General features: G+C 44.2%; 2 protein-coding genes and 1 long non-coding RNA gene across 4 annotated transcripts in view; 1 reads left to right on the top strand and 2 right to left on the bottom strand.

The window, feature by feature from the left end:
• The window catches only part of BUD13 (BUD13 homolog), a 27,614-nt gene extending 23,476 nt beyond the window's left edge, over positions 1–4,138 (bottom strand). Inside the window, exons 1-2 of the mRNA XM_074335444.1 lie at positions 3,940–4,138; positions 1,853–1,946 (exon numbers count right to left, since the gene is read on the bottom strand). Coding sequence (XP_074191545.1) covers positions 1,853–1,946; positions 3,940–4,082 — 237 coding nt within the window. The 5' untranslated portion in view covers positions 4,083–4,138. The remainder of the gene's footprint in view (positions 1–1,852; positions 1,947–3,939) is intronic.
• Positions 4,139–8,260, top strand: LOC141572178 (uncharacterized). Its single transcript, XR_012497381.1, has 3 exons — positions 4,139–4,240; positions 4,956–5,062; positions 8,147–8,260. It is a non-coding gene; the product is annotated as an uncharacterized LOC141572178 (long non-coding RNA).
• ZPR1 (ZPR1 zinc finger) lies at positions 8,109–19,106 on the bottom strand. 2 transcript variants are annotated; one of them, XM_019713628.2, is made up of 14 exons: positions 18,256–19,106; positions 17,920–18,081; positions 17,412–17,502; positions 16,965–17,035; positions 15,326–15,412; positions 15,061–15,183; positions 14,677–14,724; positions 14,432–14,498; positions 13,957–14,027; positions 13,194–13,283; positions 12,618–12,728; positions 11,630–11,716; positions 9,582–9,647; positions 8,109–8,867 (listed from the first exon to the last, which is right to left on the bottom strand). In XM_019713628.2, the coding sequence occupies exons 1-14, from the start codon at positions 18,424–18,426 to the stop codon at positions 8,733–8,735; spliced, it is 1,380 nt and encodes a 459-aa protein (XP_019569187.1). In that variant the 5' UTR covers positions 18,427–19,106; the 3' UTR covers positions 8,109–8,732. The 2 variants fall into 2 exon arrangements, with proteins under 2 accessions (XP_019569187.1, XP_074191546.1); XM_074335445.1 differs by having other exon boundaries at positions 18,155–18,283.

Here is a 19,106-nt window from a genome sequence, read left to right as displayed (position 1 = left end):
TTCAAGCAAGCATGAAAGCTTGCTTTCAAGCATGAACTGAAATCTAAATCCCCAGCTCTGCAAATTAGTCTTTGTACAACCTTTGGCAAATTATTCTCTCTAAGCCTCAATTTCCTCATTTGTGAAAGTAGGTTTCAAAGGATTGCTATGAGGACTCAATGAAATAGATTGTGTAAGCTTAGCAGTGCTTGCTTGGTACATGATAAATGCTCAATAAATTATACCTATTATTCTTGTGCTGCCACTGCTTTTGTGGTTGTCCTAGTTCTTTTGCCATTATTACTAGTGGTGATGATGGTCTTGAAGTAACGAAAATGAATTCAATAACCAAGATCTGTTTTACCCAGTGTAGAGAGCAGTGGGGCTAAAGCCTTTCTTGTTTAGATTTTGGGGCAATTAGAGGAGCAAAAGACAATATTATAAAGAAAAATTAATAGACCACGATATAAAAATTTAAATTTTTAAAGGTCAAACTATTATAAATGAAAAGGCAAATGACAAAATATACCTATGACATGCAAAACATAATATATTCTTATATAAATATGAATTAAATCAACAAAAAAATTAAAATTCCCAATTTCTAAAAAATGGACAATACCAAGAAATTCATTAAATATAAATTCCCAACAAACATATGAAAAATTATTGCTTTCACTGTTTTTTGAAGAAAGTAAATACCACTGCTCACCTGTCAAACTGGCATAGGTTTGCCATAGTTTTTGCTGTTATTAATAATGTCCTAGTATTGATGAAGAAATGGAAAAACTGGCATTCTCATACACTTCTAGTGGGAGTATAAATTGGCACCACCTTTTGGAAAGCAATATGGGACTACAACTCAAAAGGACCATAATTTAACTTCATGGGAATAAAGCAATAGATTCCTACACTGATTTATGTACAAGATGTTTATCAAAGCATTATAATATTTTAAGACAGGAAACAACCCATATGTCCAGTAATAGGATATGTTAAATTATTATGCATACTGAACTATGCAACCATTAAAAATCATACTCTCAAAGAATATTTAAAGTCTTACTAAAGTATTCACAACATATTATTAAGTGAAAGAGCAGGCTTAAAAAACCATGTGTACAGTATAATCTCAATTATATTTGAAAAAATAAACAAAAGTATGTATAATCTATGAATTGAAGAGACATGCATCCAAATGCCAGCAGTTGTTACCGCTGGACAGTTATATTCTTTTTAAAACTTTAAACTTTTGTATAATTCCCAGATATTCTATAATAAATATGTACTGTTTTTATAAAATAAAATAAAAATAAAAACAAATGTTGCAAACATTAATTAGGTTTAAGTGATTGGTTCTGTTGGTACATATGTGAACTATAGCTCCAACATTTATCATACTGCTGAAATTACTTGAAACTCAGTCTCCCGTTCTAGGGTTTGCCCTCTAGAGTACATACATCGTGTTCTATTAATCTCCAGTACTTAGACAAGAGTACACGAATTTTAAAGCTTGGTTAAATCAATGAATAAAAGGAAAAAAGAAAAGGTTTCCTATAACTGAACCTGAACTTTGTTTTTAAGATAAATTCCAACCAATTCAACCTGGCTAATTCTAATCATGGCTGTGATACCAGACATTGAGGAGTCCCGCCTCTTTCTCTGTGATTAGTTCTCATTTCTAGGCTGATGGGACCCTCCATAAACAAAGAAGACAGTGTACAGGCATCATCAAAAACTATTTTAAAATAGCTCTTGGAAAGTGTCACCACTTCTCTGTCCTCAACTTTCCCTCTTATAAATCTACCCTGCACTGGCACTGGAGATGGAGAGCTTGAATTTCAAAGTCCTCACAGCCTCATAAGATACATACCACAGGCAAATCTCCATCATCTTCCTCTTCCTCTTTTTCTGGTTTAGTGGTGGAAATAGATGTCCAGCTCACATCATCATCCACAATCCGCATTCTAAATGTGAGAATTAAAAAGATCAAAAAGGAAGAAACATTCTTGGGTAACAGCCTATGAACACTTATCTACTGATTTTAGGATAAAGCTCAAAATCCTACAAGATCCTGCATGGTCCTGTCTTTGCCTTACATGGTCAACTTCATCTTGAACCACTGCCTCCTCAGTTCACTACCTCACTGGTAATCTTTCGGTGCCTGGAATGAGCCAAATTCCTTCCCACATCAGTTTTCACAAACTCAGTTCCTTCCCTCTGCCTGCCCGACTCTTCTCATTCCTTACTGGGAAACTCTTACTCATTCTTAAGATCCCAGCATATACATAACCTCCTTGAGCACATACTTCCTGACAACTCTCTCTTAACTGCCCCAAATGAGAACCTGTTACCCATTCTTGGAATACTTTCATTGCATTTATCACAAAGGAAATAAATCAATTTGTTACCTAATTAGTTGTTTAAAGCCTACATCTCCATTAAACTTTAAGTTCCATCACAAAAGGAACTATGACATTCTCATTTAAAGTGGTATCCTCAACATCCTGCAGTAACTGGCATAAGAAGTATTCAAAAAATGTTTGTTACACAGATAAACTATGGATGAGTCTCAAATAATAACCATGACTATCATGATGTGAACACTTACTATCTAAAAAGCCAAGATCACTCACTTTATACATCTCTAATCACAACAATAACCATTTAATATAAGTGATACCACTCAATATTACTCTCATTTTAAAAGGAAACCAAGGCTTAGAAAGATGAAACATCTTGCCCAAAGCCACACAGCCCATAAAGTGGCACAGCTAGGATTCAAACTCTGATCACTGTTTCTCCAAAGCTCACACTATCTTCACTACATGGTACTATTACTGCTTCCAAAGAATCCACACAAGCCAGAGGGGCAGTGAGACAGAAGGCAAGAACGCAGCGAGACCCAAACCAGAAAAGGAAATAAATGAGTTCTTTGGGACTGTTTGACTTTACTGGGTATAATAGTTTCCTAGGGCAAACTGGTGGCTTAAAACAACAGAAATGTATTCTCTCACAGTTCTGAGGCTCAAAGTCTGAAATCAAGATATCTGCAAGGCAATGCCCACTGGGCTCTTGGAGAGGATCTTGCCTTGACTCTTCCAACTTCTGGCAGCCGCCTACCTCAGCTAGTGGCAGCCAGTCCCATCAGCCTCCATCTTCACGTGGTAATTCTCCTATGCCTGTTTCTGTGTCCAAATTTCCCTCTTCTTAAAAGGACACCAGTCACACTGGATTTAGTGCCAGTCCTAATCCACTATGACCTCATCTTAACTAATTATATCTGCACATTTTTTTAAATTAAATTTCCAAATAATGTCACATTCTGAGGTTCTGGGTGGGCATGAATTGGGAGGGAGGAGTACTATTCAATCCCGTGGTGTGTAACGAAAACTTTTCCATTTGAAAAATGGGGACAATAACAATACCTACTGCATGTTAGTATTGTGAAGCTTAAAAAAATTTACGTTTGTCTAAAGTGCTTATAACAGTGCCTGACACAGGACAAGAAGTGTATGTTAGTTGTTATTATTAGTATTATTAAGAGTAACAGGAAGTGAGAATACTCGTAGGTCTCTGACTCAGGACCAGAGTCCTTGGGATTGCAGAGCCTCCACAGACAGGTTCTGGGTCCTAAATACCCAAGCACAGAAGCTCTGAATTCGTCCCACCATTATTCTCAGGGCACAACATTCATTCTGCGCGGGAGAGGACGAAAGGCTACAAAGGCGGGAAAAGTGATGCAAGTTACAGCCTGGTTTGAGCACATCGAAGGCCGGGCCCAGGAGCGCGACAAGCGACCCGCACCGAGTCTGAGGCCCGGGAAGGCTCCCACTCGCCCACAGAGCAGCGAGGCCGACCGGGCGTGGACAGGAGGAAGAGCCGGGGGCCCCGGGCGGAGCTGGGACGGCGAGGGACGGCGAGCGGCCGCAGACCCCGCCCCCGCCGGGACCAACTCACCCCTTGCCGCCAGCCCCGCCAGGCTTCGGTCGCTTTTTGCGACGCTTGCGACCGGACTCGGAGCCCCCGTAGCCGCCGGCATCTGCCCCCGACAAGTAGCGCTTCAGATACTCGGCCTTGGAGAGCGGCGGAGCTGCCGCCATGGCAGCAGCGAGAGCGGGGCGACGGCTCGGCGCCGGGGACAAAATTCTGAAACGCAAAACGGACGGCGGCAGGGAGGCGGAGCCAGGACCGGAAGTGGCGGAGTGCTTTTGGAACTGCGGGAGCTGAGGGGCAGAGCTTTCGCAGGTGTATCAGCACCGTGCGTAGATTCTGGGTCCACTCTACATCCTTCTGAGGGCGCAACCACGTTTCTGCTGTTTGTCCGTCCATCTGCTCATTCAACAGTTGTAGCCCTGAGCCTATAGCCACGACCCTAGCAACATCTCTGCCCCCAGCTCCTTCAGGAGGCCCATAATGTAGTGGTTAAAAACATAGGCTCCGGAGTTGCAGTGTATCTAAGTTTGAGTTCTGGTTCCATAACTTCCTAGCTCTACGACTTTGGACATGTTAACAAATTGGAGCTGATAACAACAGCACCTACCTCGATTGTGAGGACTGAGATAATATTACTGTGTAAAGTGCTTAGAACAGTATCTGGCACATAGTATTGTTATAATATTTTTATTGGTGTATGTTTAGGTGGGGAGGAATCTGCCCTAATAGGCTTCCAAGTACCATTCAAGAGAGGAAGTCAGGAATTCTAAACCAAACACAATTACTATGAAAAATGTAGAAGCTTCTAACTTGCCCCACATCTGGTATGATTGATAGTCCCTAGCTATCTCTTGTATAGAACTTTCCCAATGAAAAGGACGTGGATCTATTTTCAGCATAGCAAAAGAGTGAAGCTAGAGATTGAATTCTACTACTTAAGTTTTGGGGGAAAAGACTTTTCTTCTTGTGGACATTAACAGTTTTACTTGCATTATCTCATTTAACCCTCATAATCCTGTTTGATTATCCTTATTTTACAGATGAAAAAACTGAAGCTTGAAGAGGTTAAAGAAGTTGCCCAACTTCACCAGCCAGAACATGACCAACCCTTGGGAGCAGAGACTACTAGCAAAGTGGGGTGCAAGAGGTAATCCAAATTTTTGAAATAAAATATTAGGTATTGTCTTCTTATCTCATCGTGTAGAAGTTAAATTTTTCTTACTTTCTTAAAGTATATTGGTCAAGAAGGTATTGTTATACTTTATAAATACATATATCTTGGGATACATGTTCAAAAACACACAGCAAAACAGGTTTGGAGATCACTGCCCTGAAGCATAAACTTTCAGCCACTGGGCTACACTGAGTGGTCACAGCACAGGTCTAGAAAAAATAGCTGGCTGGGTCTCTGAGGGCCGGTGAGGTGACACAGAGGGCTTCCCTAGCTGGAGGCCCCATAGGTACCCCATACACCTCCTGTCTTGGCTGTTAGTCCACGTTGGTGTATCTCAAACAACTCCACAGCCCTGCCTCCACCCTATGTCAGCAGACATTTGGCAAGTCTCCCATTTCTGCTCCAGTGAACATTAGCAGTATACAAGTCCTCTCAGCCACATCAGCCCATCTCCTGCCCATTTTTGTCTTCAGTTCCACTGCTACTCAGTACCCAACCTTAGCCAGACAAAACCCAAGCTTATATCCCAAACTTCACGTTTACTTCAGTTAAGCAGGATTGCCCTCCCTCTGTAGTTGCATCTAATAAACCAAATGCGGTAATTATGGACTTGACCTCAACATGCTTAGAGTTCAGGTTTCTGCCTGGCCTGGGTTTGAAGCCTGCCTCTTAAGTTTACTTCCTTCTGGAAGTTACCCAACTTCCTTACCTGTAAAATGGGAATAATTTTATTTATAGCTACTTTTTCCCAGAAAGGGTTTAAAGCAGAAACAGACACTTTAGAATTTCTGTTGAGAGAAAACTACATCAAAAGCACTTCACAATTATTAACTCACGAATCCTCACAAAACCCCTACAAAGTAGATGGTCTTATATCCCCATTTTACAGACCAGGAAACTGAAGCATTAGAGGTGCCAGTACTAAAGGGCTTCCTAAATCCTGAGGTGACTACACAGAACCAGCACAGGTTCTTTTCATATTTGAAAACACTGTCATTTTTCTGTAAAGAGTAGAAGTGTGCATTCTTTAAAATAAGAATAAAGCCAAATGTCTTAAACACCACTGCCCTAAATTTAAGGAGAGGTACTATTTCCTGCAATGTGCAACAGGCAACTGATATGTCGAGGTATACAAAGGAAACTTACCAACAATGTTCGGCAACAAGTCTTACCGAACCCATTAACACTTCAGCAAAGACACTTGCCCTTCATACTTATTCCGTGTTCACCTCATCACAACAGATGTACACTCAATACCTGTGTTGTTCTAATGGCTAAATATGGCTGGATTTAACATGCTTGAAATATGAAGTAGAAGTGCCCTTGCAAAGGAACTCCTTTTAATATATCACAAAACTTTCCACTTAAAATTTATCCTCATGGTTGTGAAACTCTACATGTTCTTGGGCTGGCACTTTGATATTTCACCTCTCCTGGATATTTCACCTCTCCTGGCCTTAGAGCAGGACCCTTCCCAAACCTTGTTCCCTCCGTGTTACCTCCAGTGCCCTAACAAGACTCAATCCAAGATGGAAGATTTATTAAGAATCTGCTGAGGACTACCATGTAGCAGATTAACCATATGCTGTATGCTAGAGGCTGTGGGGTAAGATGCAGTTAGATGTAAGCACCCATCCCATCAGGCTGTATGATGTGAGACTGTAGCCGAGTATACAACTGAAGGCTGCAAGGCCGTGGCGCTGTCAGGACAGAAAGTACCTTGGCTGGGTTATCCGAGCCTGCTACCTCCTCAGTCCTTGCGGGTTCAGAAACTCAGGTTTCTGAAACTCATTTCCCAGTAACTGGTTGGAGTCTGCCTCACACCAATCCAACTCCCAAGGCTCAGCACGAAACCAGAGTGCCATTTTTTTCCTTCACAAAGGGAGATGAACCTGACACTGGGACCCACCTTCCAAGCACAGTCATTCCAAAGGGCAAGTCATTCAAGAGACCAAATGATAGATCAGGTTACCTGGTGAACTCGGATCCCCAAGTCAGTTGGAAACACATCTGTGGACAATCTATTAGGGTAGAACGCTTGCTTAGAAGTCTGTTCAGTGTGGTAGCTTTATGGTTTGTGAGGCATTTGTTACCACAAACTCCAAATTCTTAAAACACTTTACTCTTGCTCTCAGGTATGGGAGTCAGTCCCACATGAAAGTAGTGAGATGCCAAAGAATTCAATATGGAGAGGTACCTGAAAACAGAACCTATGAAAACACATTAGGAAAGGGAGGAGGCCGAGATTTGAAATATGGAATGCTCCAAGAGGAAAGAAAGCAGGGGTGCAGAATCACAGGAGCCAAGAGAAGGGTTGAGAGATGATCCACTGTCAAATGTGACAGAAATAATAGAGAATGAGAACATTTTCCAAGCCACATTTTCCAAGGAAAATCCCACTTGTGGCCTATGAGAATAGTTTGAGTGATGAAGAGCAGATGAGTGTGATTACTAAGTCATGTTCTACTAGGCAATTCTTCAGAGTTCAGTTTGCAGCACAAAGCACTGAGGTTTGCCATAGTATCTCAATCAACAGGTCTTTATTGAACAAACCCCTGCAGCCAGCTCTGTAGGAATCAGTGGTTAATGCAATGCAGAGCACTAGCTGGGCCAGTGCCCACTGCGCTGTGCAACTGGAAGCAGCCCCTCCCTCTCTGGTTGAATGTTTCCCCATTTGTAATTCAGAGTGGGAGCTCAAATATCTCCAACTAGCTCTAACATTTTTCAACCTTCAAGCTTTTGCATTTGCAGTTCCCTCTGCCTAGATATCTCTTCCCCCAGCTAACCGCATGGCTTATTCCCTTACCTCCTTTTCAGCTTTACTTAAATGTCAAAATTATCACCTTCTTAACATGTCTTCCCTGACTACTCTATTTGAAGCACCTTCTTTGGCATCCTTCATACCCCATCCGTTTTTACATTCCTCCGTAACACTAATCACAATATGACAGACTGTTTCACTTGTGAGTTTATTATCTCAACCGCAGCCCAATGTCAATTTTCCCCACTACACTTTAAGTTTCATGAAAGCAGAGCTTTATTTTGTTCACTGTTCAGTGGTATACCGCGCAGATCTATAAAGGAATGAATGAAATGCCAGCTGCAAATGACAGTGGAGAAGATTTTCTTCAGGAGGTTGAATTCTACAAGCATGATATCAAACAAGGACAGTGAATTCAGTCAGAGGTCAGTGCTGTTTGAAAGCCACCATTTTAATAAGAACTTCACCTGCACTGGACTCCCTTCCCTCCAAAAACCCCCTTCCTGTTCAAAGTCAGTATTTTATATACCCCAAGCCTACACCCAAACTCCAGCTGTAGCTGTCTTCCATGTTCTTCCGCTTCAGAGTTCCAACCCTAGAGGAGAGAACATTGTGTGGATGGAGGACAAAGACTTGTTGGAAAAGAGTGATAATGACACTCCCCATGGTTCATTTCCAGGTTTCTTTCCAAGCTGATTCAAAACTTCCAAAACAAGGTCAAATAATCCAACAGGCTTGCACTTGCATCACTACCTGTTTAGAAAGTGTGCCATGAGCAAGGCCAGGTGGGGAGGACACCCCCAGCCTTTTCCAATAGTAATAAATAACCGTGCAGTCTGAGCAGCGCTGGCAGCTAGAGGCTGGCCAGGCAACCGCCCACTGCTACCGCTGTGGGACCAGGCCTGTCTCATAGCCCTCCGTCCTCATGTCATTGAGCCCTAGCTCCTCATTTTGATCAAAGGTGCGCTTATAACGTTCCACCTTCATCTCAGGATCATCTTCGGGTGCATACACATTCTGCAAGGCCAAGGACAGATAATCAGTGCCTGTGCCATCCTGCTATCCTTCCTCCCCCAGGCGGCTTCCAACTCCCACCTTCCCAAGAACTCAGTGATTTTCTTATTCTCTAAGCACTGCCAATTCCACATGACTTGGCTCCACTAGTGGGAAATAATAGAGCCCACATGGGTGGGAGTGGGACCCACCAGCCCCAGGCAGAATTTGGAAACAGCCTGCCTAAAATACTTTCTATCTGCACCTTCTTATGAAGACTATAGCCATAGACTTAATCGTGGAGAGACCTTTGAACAGTTTTGCCTGACCTATAACTGCTCAATAAATGTTAATGTTACTATCAATCACCAGACTATCTCCCCAGTCATCTTAAAGCCTTTCAGTTTTCCTATCTTGGTCTCTGGACAAGGCATCATTTCTCCTCACTCCACAATCAGATTTGCAGAATGCAAACTCCATTGCCAGACTTACAGTAGTGAGAAGAACTAGACTATAGGAAGAAGGAGCCTAGGAGTATCCTTTTTTCCCTCTTGATACACAGTTACAATCCTTCCCACCTTTTCTCCTTTCTCCCTTATGTTCCAACTTCTGCTAAGAGGTTTCCTGATAAAGACCAGTTCATTTAGAACCAAGTCTCTCAGTTTCTGAGGTAACAATACATATTCAAGAAAGGTCAGAAATATATCTCCATGAAATACCAGGGAAGGTCTACGGTACCTGCAAGTAGCTGTTTCCTGCTGGATCATTCATAATCAAATGGACCTTCATTTTACCCTCGAGGATCTAAAGGAGAGAGAATACAGTATGTGAACTTTACATAGTAGGAAGAGGCTATGTCTGCCAGATTGAGAACCAACCCAATTCACATTGCAGTATGCCCAAAAGTTTCACGAACTGGTGAAATATGGTACTTTCAGAAGTGGAGTGGAGAGTATCTAAAATAAGGATTTAAAAATCTATTTAAGAAGCAACCTGACATCCCCAATCTCGTCTCCCACGCCAAACAGGCCAACAATTGCCCTTCTTCTATCCCAGTAGAAGACTGAATGACTCTGTGGAGAAGTTACCCCAATACACTATAGACTGGGGGTCACTGGCCCAGTTGAGAGTAAAGGAATCAAGACAAGATTAAGTGAATGTACCCTGATTGGAAGCAGACGTACATGCACCCTGAGCCCTCCCTCTTCCCACACTCAGCTCTCAGAACACTGCCAGCCGAACCTTGATCCTCAGGCCAGGAAATGGAACACCCACTGATGGGAATCTGACCAGCCCAAGAAGAAAGACCTACTGGAGCTATCTCAACAAAATGGCTAAGCTAAATCCCCTACAATGAGCCCAATGTCAACAAGACTCACCCTCACTCAGGTTTTTTAGTCCTCTACTTTTAAAATAAAAAAAATTACCAGACATCTGAGCAAAACCCCTAACAATAAAAGACAGAAAGTTACATGGGACAAAAAATAAAACTTAAGACGAAACAGAAACGTGCAAGGAAAATGAAGTGTCAAAAAAACAAAAAAATCAACAATATTCTCAAGTAGAAAAAAACACTACATCCTTAAAACAGGATACTATTTTTTTTAAAGGCAAAGGAAGAATAGTCAAAGACCAAAGAAAGCTCTTAGAAAATAAAAATGTGTTAGCAGAAGTGAAAATCTCAATTGAAGAGTTAGAAGATAAAGTCCTAGAATAGAGCAAACATAAAGAAAGTAGACAAAGGACAAGTAAATTACAGAAACCAGAAAGTCAGTCTAATATTCCAAAACACAGGGGTTTCAGAAAGAACAGAGAGGAAGCAATCCTCAATAGAATAATTTTAAAAAGCTTCCTAACTGAGTCACATGGATTTAGAGATTCAAAGGACCCATCAAGTGCTTAGCACAGTGTTTGACAATTGACCCCACACCAAAGCACATCCGAAATTTCATATCACAGGGGACAAAAAAGTGTCACAATAGGTTGGGCCGGCCTGGTGGCTCAGGCAGTTGGAGCACTGTGCTCCTAAAACGGAGGTTGTTGGTTTGATTCCCACATGGGCCTCTATGGCTAAGATTGTGAACAACAGCTCTCCCTGGAGCTGGGCTGCAGTGAGCTCTGGTATGCTGCCATGGGCTACCGTGTGCTGCCATGAGTGTGAGTGGCCAGCAGCCAGCGTGAGTGGCTGGCAGCCAGCGTTGAGCAGCTAGCTGCCGTGAGCTGCCAACTGAGGACTGGCGACCGACTCCCTCAGCAGGGGGCAGTGCAAGGCTCAAAATACCAGCAGGGGCCAGGGAGTGGTGTCCTACACAACTAGACTAAGAAACAATAGCTTGAACCGGAGTGGGGTGGGGGTAGATGAAAGAAGGGGCGGGGGGGAAGAATAGGTCACATATAAAAGATCAGGGATCAAATGCCTTAAGATTTCTCAATAGCCAAACTGGAATGTGGAAGACATTAGTGCAATGTCTTCAAAATTCTGATGAAAACCTATTTCCATCCTAAAATTTCTATTCCCAGACATTAATTTATGTAGAATAAAGAAATTTTCAGACATGTCCCAGAAATCTTACTTTCCATGCTCTTTCTCAGGAAGCTACTAGAGAAGATGATCCAACAAAATAAGAGAGAAAGCTAAGAAAGAAGATGATATGGGATGTGAGAAACCAGGAGAATCCCCAACATTGTTGATAAAGTGTTTAAAAGGTGGCAAGAAAGGTTATGGAGCCTCTTGTTCACTGGAGCCCCAAGACCACACAAGAACTGACCGGCGAGAGTCTTCTCACCTGGTCCAACTTCTGGCTAAACTCCTGCAGTTTCTCCATCTGGCCAGGACTGGAACTGTCGCCCAGTGTGAAAGGGTTCTTAGTCACCTGTAATAAATGTCATCCAAACTGCTAGAATACTGGCTCTATGGCTCTATGTTTGATAGGTGTGACCATAAACCTGCCGGAGGTGGAAGGCGCTGTCCAGTCAGGGAAGCTTGGTCTCCATTTATCCCACACCACCTTTCTGACGTAGGCAGCCACTCCTGAGAGCATATGGATTAATCTGCCAAGATGACAACTGGCAATATGAAATAAACTTAAAAATGTTCTTACAACATGAGCTCTAGTCCTAATTTGAAGAAATGCAAGGTAAAGTATAATTTACAAAGACAAAATGCCTGACAACTAAGAATCAATTAAGATTCATCAGGAGGATGAATATATGGGCTAAGTCAACACACACATATACCAAGGGTGCCAAAAACATGTATACACATTTTAAAAGATATTATCTATGCTCAAGCAGTAATTCGCCATAATCGGAAGCGTCTGGACGCTGATGGGAACCGCTTTGAGCACCTCTTGTAACTGCAGAAGTCAAACGTGACTTAACACACATCTTTTGTTATCAGTATACGTTATTACAATTAATACAGTCTTTTCCTTTCTTAAAATGTGTATACATTTTTTTTGGTACCCTCTGTATGTTGGGGAGTTTTAGGTGGTTAAAGGACCCTCATCCCTCATTTCACAGTGAAAATGAAAACTACACAATATATCTACATTGTCTCAGACATAAGGCCTGGGAATTTCCATTCAGAATTTCCCATAAACTTATCTTTACAATCCAAAATAATATTTAAGTCTCTTAAATTCTCTTAAATCAGCTTTAAGGCAAAGAAACTCCCAGATATCAGCTCCAAAAACGACAGCATCTGAGGTCTTCCAGCCCCTTCCCCACGGCCACACTGCTGAAGCAGCTGTGCACTAGACTCAGGTGACTCACCAGCTCCCGGATATCTTTCAGCAGCCCCTCCAGTGTGGTGAACTTGCCCCCGAGGACAGCCATTCCCAGTTCAAATTCCAGTTCTGGGATTTCCACACTACACGTCTCCGACTATGAGATGAAAGGTCAAAAGAGGCTTTAAATCAGGGGCTGCTAGAGAAAGCTAACCAGAGTCCTCTTGCCAATTTAATATCAACAATAACAGTTTGGGGACAAAGTCAGCTATCCCAGTTTTCTGATTCTTCCAGTTAAAGCTAGACTCACTCTTATCCATGTGAACCAAAGGAATGGAACCAAACTAATAAAGGGACACTGAGTCATGGCTCCCAACTGTCAGATATCCTGTCATGAGAGACCAGACACAAGAGCCCTTCCAGACATTGCTGGCGACAAGCTGCCAGGTCATCAAAAAGAGCCTGAGTCACCGGAATCTGCACTTCCTACCATGGATCCAGCCTCAAGCCCCCAGAGGTAAGGAGACACCTCAGTCCTAGGACATAATTGAAGACGACAATTTCCCCTAGCTCGAGTCAAGTCATGCGAGGAGGAGAGTCACTTTCCCAAGCAGGCTGTTACCTTGAGCAGGTCTCTGGTCATATCTGAGGGATCTGTGATGTGGAGGCTGATCCTGGTGCCCAAGGGCTCTACTGCGCCTCCAGACTTCACCTGTGTAAACGACAGTAGTCAAGAGCAGCAGACAAGACTCCAGTCCTCAGCTGGTGCTGGGAAACCTTGCAGGGTAGGCTCAGACCACCCATCAGGCCCATTAACAACTACCAGGCACAGAGCCTTCTGAACTGACACACCGAGAGCTGGCCAGGAGCAGAGTGGCCAGCACCCGCAGCCTACCAAAACTTACCCCAAATTACCATGAAACTCTGAATTTACCTTTTCAAAAAATTATTATTGGCGTTGAAAGGGACTTTCAACTGCATCCAACATGTGGATCCCTTTTATAATATTCTGGTCTAAGAATTTAAACAGCTTATGCTTGAATACACTCAGGGAAAGGGAATTTACAACCCTCCCAGGCAAACCATTCTATTTTCAGACAGATCTAGAAAATTTTTGAGTCAAAATCTGCCTCCCTGCACTTCACCCCTCTGAGTGGGTCTCCCTGTTCCACACAACCAAGCTTTAAAATGTCTTAAACGACTTATGCGATCTCTAACTTTTCTTCTCTAAGCTAAATCCCAGTTCCTTCAAGGGCTTCTCACCCTACACTAATACTAAGAGAAAGACCCAACCCCTATCCCACTCATCCCAAAGATTTAGTAAGTATGAAAGACACAGGTTACCCTCAAGATAGTCTTCTTCACAAACAATGGAGCCCCCTTACCTCATTGGTCCGATGGCCACAGTTCTCGCAGTTCGTAGCCATGATGATAACCTCCTTAAAGTGAGGGATTTCTGGAAGATGGAGTTAAGGAAATCTGCTTCCAGTACACCAAGACCACCCTCTGGGGAAGGAAAAAATCCAGAACACAAACACCAGCTGCTGGTCCCACGACTATAGGGAATAGATACCAAGAAGCACCTTAATTTAGTCCTCCAGAAGAGGGCAAGGTCGCAACCCACGGTGACCTATTACAAATGTTTGCAGATATGGCTTAGGCCACACACAGGAGCCTAGAGACCCCGGCTTAATTCTCTCTTTGAACCCAAAAGCCAAGGTGTACATTCTCCTCAATGGCAACATCCTCATCACTTGGAATAAAACATGTGCTTTCCATGAACGGAAAACTCCTCAGCCTGAATATAATCTTCACGCCTGAGTCAGATGAGCAGCAATCCCCTTGCCTGACAAAAGATACGAACTAGCTTCATGTTGGTCTGAGCTGGAGCATTGCATTCTGGGCAGTTTGTGTCGAACTGTAGCACCTGGAACACAACATGGGGATGTAAGGTGAGCTCTCCCAGGCCGGTGAGCCCTGTCAGGCTAAAGACCTTCAGGTGGTATGCTGCTGAGTGCTTGTGTTGGTGGGAAGAGAGCCGCTGAGCGGCATCAGTCTCAGCCCACAACTCTGCTCCTTCCTCCACCGTGGCCAACGTGACTCACTTCATTCCTGAGATCTTCCTCTTCTGGCTTCTTTTCTGGTGCCTCTGCCTAAAGTAGCAGAGATGCAAATCACATATTGGCACACATACTTCAGGCCTCCCCAACACCCTGCCCTAGAGTAAGAGAAAATGCTCTGGCTTGCTTTTGTCAGCTTGCCACCTCATGAGTTTAACAGACAAGCTAGAAAGCAAAGCCCAATCAAAGGAAGAATAGAGTTTAAGATCACAGCCACTGCCATCCTTTATTGTAAAGTTTACTCTAAGTTTTTGACATGAGCTGGATGAGAAGCACAAACATGCTGAGATAGGGGACACAAGACAGCAGCATCAGCAAGTAAGTTTCCACTAACTCCAAGCATTCTTTTGGTTTCTTCAGTCTACTTACCTGGAGCCCCAGCATCTCTTCCTGCTGTGGAGTCCGGTTATAGTGTGTGATCACCAGGGCGTCATCTTTCCGGGGAACATGTGGGTTTTCCACAAAGCTATTCCCTGAGGGATCATCAATGACCTAACAGATGGGTAAAGAGCAATTATAAGAAGTTATGTGCGATCCTCCACCTACCATCAAACCACTCAGACACCACAATGGAAAACTCTCAGTGGTCTCTCCTCCCCTAAATCTAGGGCACCCAGACTCCCTCAGTACTCACCAGAGTGAAAGGAGAGGCCACATGCTTTAGCTTTTTCAGTTTGACAATGAACTCGTCAATTCTTTCAGCTATGGCTTCCTTATTTGCCTGATAAGAACAGAGAGTAAAAGCATCAGCCCTGGTGAAAGACCTTATGCCCCAACTCCCTGTCATGCCCACGTCACTTCCATCAGGAAATCACCTGTCAATGTGAGTGGAAACAAAGCGACTCAGACTTCACATTAAGATGTAGCAAATAGTATGAAGTTTAAGGGTGGTGTCAGATGAGCCTCATTATCTCACTCACTCAACCATTTAGCCCAGGCACTCATGCCAGGTTAAATAAATCAGAGTCCTCTCAGGGGGCTCCCCAGCCAGTTAGGAAGACAGATGACTAAACATGCAATTATACTATTTCTGTCATAATAAATATAAGAGAAAATGGAACACTCAAAAAGCACAGATAAACCCAAGAGGATTAAAAAAGACTCTTCAGAAGTAATGTGACACTGTTTGTCTGGGATGAGGCCTGAATATACCTTGGGGGAAGGGAAGTGGAAAGGACAGTAGGCACAACGTATGCAACATACTGGAAGCTATAGAATCACTATAAGCTTCCCCTAAAAGTTCTCCAACACTCAGTCAGAGACAGTTCATCTACATTTAAAGCTGAACACTTTATTCAGACACATATGAGATCTGATAAAAAAATGACAGTGAATATTTAAATAAAAAAATGTATTACAGTAAAAGACACATTGCCGTTAACCCCCCTCAAAATACTCCCCCTCACTTTGAACACACTTAACTCATCATTCTTGCCACTTTCTGAAGCAGTTCTGGAAGTCCTCTTTCATGAGTGTCTTTAGTTGCCCTGTCGTGGCTGCCTCGATGTCCTGAATCATTTTGACTTGGGGAAGAGCCAGAAGTCACACAGTCCCAGGTGCCAGATCCCAGATCCAGTGAATAAGGTGGATGAGGACACACCATAATGTTTTTAACAGAAATTGCCTTTTACCAGGAGCAATGTATGACATGGAGCAGTGTCATGATGATGATTTACGGCACACTTTAAAACACACCTTCTCTGAACCGTAGCTCACACCCAACAGACTGCACCAAACAAGTTGAAACTTGTCACACACTCTTACTAAGGTTCAATGTGCTGCTTCCCATATTGAAGATCCCTGCCTTTCTGTTGGATGACACTTGGCAGCAGCCTTCACCACAGTTCCTGATCATAATGGAAGGGCTCCCTGTAACACATCATTTCTGGTACGGCAATTTCTGTCAAATAAAAACATTAGGGTGTGTTCTCATCTACCTTATTCACCAGATCTGGCACCATGTGACTTCTGGCTCTTCCCCAAAGTCAAAATGACCATGAAAGGTAAATGTTTCGAATTGATGCAGGACATCAAGGCAGCCACGACAAGGCTACTAAAGACACTCAAGAAAGAGGACTTCCAGAACTGCTTCAGAAAGTGGCAAGAACGATGGGATAAGTGTGTTTGAAGCGACGGGGAGTATTCTGAGGGGTATTAATGGCCATGTGTACCGCAATAAAAAATTTTTTTATTTAAACATTCACCATATTGTTTGATCACATCTCATAAGTAATTATTCCTTGAGATACTGCAATCAGAAAACCCCGGCTCACCCTTCGTGTAGGCTGATCCTGTTCCAGTGCAGAGATAGCTCGGCTGATCAATCCTTCAACAGTGGTCAGAGCTGGAGAATAAGAACAAAAGACAGATGAGTCTCGGTTCTGCCATCAAGTGTCCGTATGACCCTGGGCAATTCACTTGAACTCTCTCGGGGCCTTGATTTCATCTGTAAAATGAGGAAGCTGGGAACAAGGTTCCATTCAGCTCTAAGAAAAGTGATGCTAAAACTCTATAATGAGCACATGACATTCTTACAATCATTACTATCTCAAGCTGTTTTACGTAAGCTTTCTGCTTATGTTAAGCCAATTAAGGTCACAATGATTATGTACGTGGCCAACCCATACACAGCCACTAGACCTGGCATCAGGGACTTTGCAAGAAAGTAAATAAGATTCCAGTCAGCATAAACAATCCAAATACCCTGATCTTAAACTTACCTCCCTTCTGGCTAAAGGCAGGAATTTCAAAATCCAGCTCTGGGATCCTTATGGCAGCAGAGTCAGTCTTCACTATTTCTCTGTTCATGTCCTAGGCAGAAAGAAAAACTTTCAGTCCAGAGAGGTCAGCAGCACAGCTTCTCCTCAGGAAATACCAGACTGTCCCTCCCCCTCCATCAGACTCCAGCCCAGCTGTTTCTTCCTCTTTCCACTTAGGAAGGGTACAAACTACTCCTGTGGTGTGAGCCCGGCTTCCAAAACGGTTTGAGTACTCTTCATAACAACAACTGCTCATTTGACACCCTCTGACAAAATTTACAAAGCGCTTCCATCAGTCTTATCTCACCTGAGCACATGACAGCACCAACATCATTTTACAAAGGGGAAAACAGGCTTGGACACTTGGGATCTATTCCAGGCCCGACGGCCCCACCGCCTGGACCAGAGCTCGGGCTGCAATCCCCAAGCTTTCCCTAGGACACTAGGGTACCTGCTCTGGGCTCCTCACCTCCGGGGCGCGGACGGTCAAAGTGTAGCACACTCCCTGGTCCTGGATCCTGCCTGCCGACTGGATCTCCGTGTTATTCCAGCCACAATGCTCGCAGGAAAAGGAGCTCACGATTATTTCTCTGAAGAAGGGGATCTTGGTGAGTAGGAGACGCGTCATGCCCTAGGGAAGCAGAAGGAGCTAAGAAGCAATGAAACCCCAGTTCCCGGTCTAACGACCCCCGGGCGTGCCTCACCTCCGGGTACCCAAGTGGGGCGCCTAGAGGGAAGCCAACCGCCCGCCGCGGGCCGCCTCATCCAACCCTCCCGCCGCACGCGGCTGCGTCTCCCGCCTCACATTGCGGTAACAATTCATGCACAGCGACTCGATCTCGGTGGGCTGCTGCTCCTCGTCCTCGGCGCTGATAGGCCGGAACAGGCGTCCCGGGGCGGGAGCCAGGGCCGGGGCGGGGGAGGGAGCGGCGGCAACCCCCGGAGGACCCGGCTCCACTGCCCCGCTGGCCGACATCTCCACCACGCGCAGTTCAGGCCGCGACTTCCGGCTTCCGCTCCTCTCGTGGCCCCACCTCTTCCTCCGGCACACCCTCCAGCTACCGCCCCCTCCCTTTCTTAAAGAGGCCACAGACTCTGGCCCCTTAAAGAATAGAACATACGAGGTTTCCCGGTTGCCATGATTGTATGCTCTAGACTTCCCTAGCCAGACGGGTTCAGGCTTTGCCTCCACCTCAGTTCAGGTGTCACTCCCCCCAGGACGTCCTCCCAGACCCAGGGCAGTGCTTTGCTCTTCCGCGATAGCTCCGTCGCACAGGGTTCTAATAATTGGCCATAAGTCTGACTACAAGAGCCTTGATGGCAAGGGGCCTGGCTTGTCCCTCGTGTCACTGATGAGGTGTTCTCTGACCCGGGCTTCCTTGATCCACTGTTGGACCACACGCTGCTTCGGCTCTAGTCCCTCAGTCCCGCAATCGTTCTCTCCCTTTCTGTTCTCACCTCCTATTTCCTGTCTTCATAAACACTTGCCCAAATTCCAGCCTCAAATACACAGCCCTCAGTTTTACTTCCACCCCTTCATCCCCGTCACATCTGACCCCTCCCAGTTTCTTAACTAACAACGGCAAACACTCTCTTTTGTGAGGGTAAATTTTTCCAGCACCTCCTCTCCCTGGGCACCTCTCTCCCAGTTCTATT

The sequence above is a fragment of the Rhinolophus sinicus genome, linkage group LG06, assembly GCF_036562045.2.
Source record: "Rhinolophus sinicus isolate RSC01 linkage group LG06, ASM3656204v1, whole genome shotgun sequence".
NCBI lineage: Eukaryota > Metazoa > Chordata > Mammalia > Chiroptera > Rhinolophidae > Rhinolophus > Rhinolophus sinicus.
Note: the sequence above shows the minus strand (reverse complement) of the source record. Positions and strands in the feature narration are given on the sequence as shown.

Bases quoted from the DNA above. Each gene is read 5' to 3' on its own strand.
- ZPR1 (XM_019713628.2), bottom strand. From the start codon at position 18,426: ATGTCGGCCAGCGGGGCAGTGGAGCCGGGTCCTCCGGGGGTTGCCGCC. The intron at 15,184-15,325 runs GTGAGTACTGAG...CCCATCTGTTAG, and splicing joins TGGCCTCTCCTTTCACTCTG to GTCATTGATGATCCCTCAGG. The intron at 14,725-15,060 runs GTAAGTAGACTG...CTGCTACTTTAG, and splicing joins AAGAGATGCTGGGGCTCCAG to GCAGAGGCACCAGAAAAGAA.